This window comes from Branchiostoma floridae, chromosome 8, assembly GCF_000003815.2.
Source record: "Branchiostoma floridae strain S238N-H82 chromosome 8, Bfl_VNyyK, whole genome shotgun sequence".
Taxonomy (NCBI): Eukaryota; Metazoa; Chordata; class Leptocardii; order Amphioxiformes; family Branchiostomatidae; genus Branchiostoma; species Branchiostoma floridae.
The window spans coordinates 11175725-11181687 of record NC_049986.1 but is presented as its reverse complement, the minus strand read 5'-3'; the positions used below and the strand labels follow the sequence as shown (position 1 = coordinate 11181687).

Genomic DNA, 5963 nt, shown 5'->3' with positions numbered 1-5963 from the left:
TTGACGACCAACTGAACCTACAGCCTCAAAAAAAGGCTATGGGACTACCTCCCATTTAGCTTCTACTAAAAATCTGCCAGTAGTTCATTACTCAATAATTGCTGTAAACAATATACAATATACAATATATACAACTGTTCCCTGTCAGAACTTCAGTCATAATGTTTGTGCGAATTCAAATTGCTGTGATCATTGATGATGTCATCAGAACTCAGTTGGTCTTATTTTCATTGAGACTTTGATCAAACAGTGAAATCTATCCGACAACGTGTGCCATTCTATGTACTTCTTACTATTGCAGTGCACGTTGTCATTGGGATACTTGTTGTTGAGTCCTGACAGGGTACAGTCGTTGTACCACCAGCCACCCTTCAGTTCCCTGCCACAGTGTCTGCCCAGGGACCCGTCGTTGTCTCGGTCTCGTGTGGAGAACATCATGCCGGTGGCTGCGGTCCACGGGTAGCCGATGGCATTCATGGAGTTCCCTGCAGTACCACTGAAACCTGACAGATGGAGCTGGTAGTTGGTACTCTGACTGGCCACACTGAAGCCATATTCAGCCCAAAAGCCACCTTCAGGTTCATCCACAGGGTTTAGAGTTTGGTCGACGAAGCGACCGGAAACGATGTGTCGTACACTGTAGAACAAACATTTAAAGAGATGCTTATAACAGTCTTTTCCCCACAACAGTTCTATTCCCAGACTCAGTCTATTTGTATATTCAGGGTCCTTGGTACATGTATATCAAAGCAATGGTACTTGTACCTGGTGATACTATAAACTCACTGAACCCCAAGATTAAATGCATATCAAAAATCCTTACGTTCCACGTCTCTCAAGTTCAATCCTGAGTGTCCAGCTGCCCTGACTGGTCAGTTGATGGACATGTTCCAGGCCTAGCCAGTACTCTCCGGACGGATGACCGAAGCCATCCCTGTAGTCCCTCCACTCTCTGTTGAAGTCGACACTTCCGTCAAAACGCCGCTGGATGACTGTCCAACCTGGGAGTCAACAGAACATAGACCACATGTTACATGTAGCCATGCCTGGCCTATAACTTGTCCTGCAAATATACTAAATAAATAATAGATAAACCAATAACTAAAATAATGAAATGCAGAACAACATCTTTCTGGTCACTCAATGACTTAATAATATCTTGTTGTCACAACTCATTTTTGGAGCCAATATCATCTACCTTGTTCAGACACATAACTTAGTAAGCTGAAGGGCAAAGTCCTTTCTGGTATGTGTGTGATATTGGCTGCAAACATGAATTGTGATAGCAAGATATTTAAGTCATTGAGCGACCAGAAAGATGTTGTTCTGCATAAAGGTAATGGCTTAACATTTATGGAGTTAGAAAGAATTATAAGGCAGCAAGGAGAAGATTAAGGAAGAATTGAAACACAATGAAAATATGTCTCTGCCACTCTGCCACCAAAAAACAATGGAAAGCACGTCTGATAGACTTTAAAAAATTCACATTCCTCCCTACAGCTTCTGAGATCATACCCAGGGGTGTCCCATCACATTTTTAAACCGGGGCCCAGCCGGGCTTTTTGTGGAAATGAAAAATAGAAATATATCATGGGGTATGTTAAAATATGCACAAATAATATCCATGACTATCTCAGTCTTTACGTCTTGTGTAGTTTGGTGTCTTTTATATACTTTTTGTTCCCAAAAGCTGCCCGGCCGGGCCCCGGTTTGGAAATGTGACCTTATTAAGGCCTTTATCAGTACAGTCTACAGTACCTCCTCCTGTTGTGTTCATGTCACAGCGTACAGGTACGTTCTGCCCAGCAATGTTGATGGTGTAGACTCCAGTACTGGAACCAAGCAGTGGACCGAGAGATGCACAGGATGAATCATTCAACGATGGTTCTATCCTGCATTTGTCTGTACATGATTGGAACAAAAAATAATACAAAAAATGTAAATTTCTTAAGACCAACAACTTTATAAGGTCTTAGGAACATATCGTTTCTGTGCATTCTGTGTGCTACCCAGACAAAAGTGACTAAAATCAGTTTAGGATCAGGAAAACTAAATTATTAAAGCTTTTGAAAAATAAGCGTATAACTTGATTATCTTGCAAAGGTTGCTCCACTTATTAAAGTTACCTATCATAATATCTGTTTTTTAAATTTTTATCTTAGTGCTTCATCTTGAATAAAGATTTATCATGATATATATTCAGAAATACCATCCGCTGTTGTGGATGCCGGCAGCATTGTCACAGTTGACGCTGTGGTTCCCATGGTTACCCGTTGGTGTTGTGCTATTGTTGTGTTTGTAGGAGCTATGTTTGGATCTCTAGTCTAGAGGAGAAAATACAAGAAATAGATGCTCACTTAAGAACATCAAAACATTACAACAGTTACTGAAAGACTCTTAATTATACACAATACTTTTTTTTTCATTAACGTTGCTGGAGATGAAAATTCTATATTGTGAGAAAATAAAACATTCCCGTCAAAATATGTTGATGAAGGTTAGACATTCAGGAAATAAGATATGCCAAAAAAACAAACAGTTTAAACTCAAGCAACTGGATATGATTTTGGAAGCGGTTAGACATTTCAGACACCATCCGATCACTTTTGTCAGTGATACTGCAAATCCAGACAAAAGATTTGTGTTTCAAGTGCATACCGGCAAATGAGTCCTCGGTCTCTGATGGCCCGGTGGTCCCTTATGGTTCGTGATGACAATGTTATTGACGATCACGGCCATCACTGCAGCGACGGCAACGCCTGCACAAAAGGCCAGCACGTATCCGGGCGTCGAATTCAGCTTCTGGACACATCTCCTGAAGAATGTGACGTCCTCGGCACACTGACCTTGTGGAGAACTACCGGCTTTTTGTGCATCCAGGTAAGCTTGGTTCATGCCAGTGTAGTAATGATAGCCTGGGTCTGGTTGGAGATAAATAGATAATCTATAACAGAGTCATAAAATTTCATTACATTGAAATTTGACTGCTACAACAGGAAGCTTCCTTGAAATGATACAACTTGTTAGCCTGAGTACCATACTCCGTATTGACCGCTGGCTCAATACTTTTGCTTGCTAACCAAACCGTGGTTTAATAGCAAGCGAAAGCTAGTAGTAACTTGTTGTGTGTTCAGTCAAATTTGTATAGAAATGTATGTGTATAGAAATGTATGTATAGAGAAAATGTATTTGTCTGTATTATGTTGCTTAGATTATAGGGTCCATATAGCCTGTATTTACACAATCTCTCCCTGGCTGGGGTTAATGACCCTCTCCTGTGGTGGTAACTGTAAGGCTGGCCGATAGGAGTGCAATCTTAGTGAGGCTATATGGTTCCATGTACATGAAATAAAGATATTTATTAATACTGACCAGTATCTTCGGTTATCTCATCTTTTCCATGATGTTCCTCAACAACGTTGTCATCAATGCCTGCATACCTGCTGGTATGTGTTTCTGCCCGATCTCCAGTAGCGTCTACTCTAGGCTGGGCTGCTGGGTGCCATTAGGAACAACACAAAAATCAAAAAGGAAAAGACCAAGTGTGGAGGCAATCAATTTCATTCTCACTTCCAATGAATAACGTTGGGTTACCTTTATCCATGTGGTAACCTATATTCGTTGCGTTAAAAAAATGTGTATCGATATCTAGGGATTTCTGCTTCTGCTTCTGATTTCAAATTAAAATATTTCCAAAATACTGCAGTGTGAAACTACCGTCTTTCGACTTGACGATCCCGAAATACCCTATTTTTACCTAACGATACATCTTTCACCTGAGTATTGAGACAAAACAGTTGATAGCCATATACGTGTATCTTTCAAGTGCAACAGGAACTGCTACATAAATTGTCAATTATATTGTTGAATCTTCAAATAGTCGTTTTAACAGTTAAGTGCTGCATACATTTTCTGGTTTTCTTACCTAAAAACAGACGAGCAGTGCAGGGATCATCAGGAGGTATGGGCAGAGGGTCCATGGGAGATCTGGTGTCCGTTGTTTCCTTCCCTCTGTCCCTTCTGCCTTCAATCCCTCCCTGAAATTCAGCATTGACCCTCCCTGACTTGGAAGCTAAAAGAAAATTTAAGTGAAATCAGCATTACATGTATTCATATGGCATCTGTAACGATAGAGGCTATGCGTCAGACTGTTATGATGCAAGTGATTGATTGATTGTTTGATTGATTGATTGGTTGACATGTTTTTGTGGTAATCAGTGTTAGTTCTAAGTTCCAGGTTGATCCTAAATGTCCTTTGTGTTTGTGGAGAATCAGTTAGTGCACTGCAACCAAATTCTCAGTACCCAATATACAAATTTGAACAAATTCAGAACCATCTGTAACAAATTCATTGCCTTGAATCCAGCCATGCGCCAGTTGTTGGTGTGTTATGCTAAAGGTCAGTTATACTGCTGGCTATGTAGATCGTACTTAAAATGCTAATGTTATATCAAACTAGTGCAGACTACACATGGTGCAGGTTGAACTCAAATGCCTATTTGTGACTTTTATGAATAAAAGGAAAGCAATACTCTTATACTGAGTGAAATTACTCATTGAGCAGTTGATTGACAAATACATTATTGTAACATTGAGAGATTGCAGCAAACCTGGTGGTATTATGCCAATGCATGTTACCTTCTTTTGTTGGCCAAGGTCTTCCCAGATGTGTTCTTGGTACATTTCTATCAACATCTTCATAACTGTTTACTCCCAGCTGTGTAACTGTGATAAAGGAAATAAAATATCATCATAGGAATAATCATGCATAAATCTCTTATCATACATTCAGGGTACCGGCGTTCATTTCTTACAGGCTACAATTGTTTTCTTTGCTCCTTGTTTTGCTGATTGCCATCAAGTTATTTCTGCAGCACGCTTTTGCAGTTTAAACTCGCTGTTTTTTTATACACATCAAGTTTTTCCCCCATTATGTTTAACTGGCTTCAATAATTTTACTACAGTAAGCAACCTTTGGTGTTACCTACATGTATGTTGTTTAAAGCACATCAGATATAAAATTCACCTCACTTTTCGGACGCTATCTATGAAAATCATACCTGTTGAAGGGCATATGGAGTCTTGACCCTCATCGGGTAACTTTGGAAGTGGATCCGTGGCACATCTCGGATTCTTGGACATTCTCCCGCTTTCCTTGTTGTACGGTGTGATTCATCCAAACAGTCTCTGAGAGTAGCCGCGTGCCGCCGCGTACGTGGAATCCGAGGTATGACTGGTACTTGGTGCACGGCAGAGCAGCTCGTTTTTTTTTAAGCATTTAAGGCTATCATAAAATGTATGTGTGGGAGTTTGACTGACTTAAGTAGCCAGAGTTTATAGTATGAAAAGACTTTGCCTGGATTGCTCAGAAATGCGACACTCTCTGATGTGGGGTGCGCATTCTGAGCCTGTTCCTGGGCCTTTGCATATACAATGTATACATGTATGCAGTTGGAATAATGATCCTGGGCTGTATTTCCTGTAAGGCCACACCGACTTAATTTTATGGATGACATCGTTTGGAGACCAGAATACTAATGCGTGCAGGCGAAAACAAGAAAAATCCAGCAAAACTAAAAAGTGCTACCAAACCATAGGACTGCACATTCAGATCATTCTTTCCCAGGCTTGGTTTGTCTCATGTTCACCTCCAGTAAGACTGTAAGAGGCACTTGTTGCCAGTTCAATCATGTTTGCATTGCCATTTTTGTCTAAAGAGGGAACATGGGCGCTATGGCCTATGCCCCCACCCTGTATCTCAAAACCAGGTCCTCTGGTGAGCATGAAATTCTGTTTGATATGGGGTGATATGTGGCCAAACTTTTGTTGTTGTTGTTGAGAACAGACAAAAATCAATGAGGGGGCGGATGTCATCCACAAAATTAAGTCAGTGTGGCCTAACAGGAAACATTCCAAGCACGGGGCTGTAGACTAATCTACAAATCCCCAACCCCCCACACCTG

General features: G+C 40.7%; 1 protein-coding gene across 1 annotated transcript; it reads right to left on the bottom strand.

Moving 5' to 3' along the window:
* Positions 1–6: 6 nt before the first annotated feature.
* Positions 7–5750, bottom strand: LOC118421682. The gene is made up of 9 exons (XM_035829134.1): positions 5061–5750; positions 4639–4725; positions 3926–4072; positions 3373–3495; positions 2659–2921; positions 2210–2324; positions 1759–1902; positions 824–1001; positions 7–637 (listed from the first exon to the last, which is right to left on the bottom strand). The coding sequence occupies exons 1-9, from the start codon at positions 5140–5142 to the stop codon at positions 205–207; spliced, it is 1572 nt and encodes a 523-aa protein (XP_035685027.1). The 5' UTR covers positions 5143–5750; the 3' UTR covers positions 7–204.
* Positions 5751–5963: the final 213 nt, after the last annotated feature.

Excerpts from the sequence above, each read along its gene's own strand:
- LOC118421682 (XM_035829134.1), bottom strand. The coding sequence starts at position 5,142 with ATGTCCAAGAATCCGAGATGTGCCACGGATCCACTTCCAAAGTTACCC. Across the intron at positions 2,922-3,372 it reads TGAGATAACCGAAGATACTG|ACCCAGGCTATCATTACTAC; the intron begins GTCAGTATTAAT and ends ATCTCCAACCAG. Across the intron at positions 2,325-2,658 it reads GACCGAGGACTCATTTGCCG|ACTAGAGATCCAAACATAGC; the intron begins GTATGCACTTGA and ends TTTCTCCTCTAG.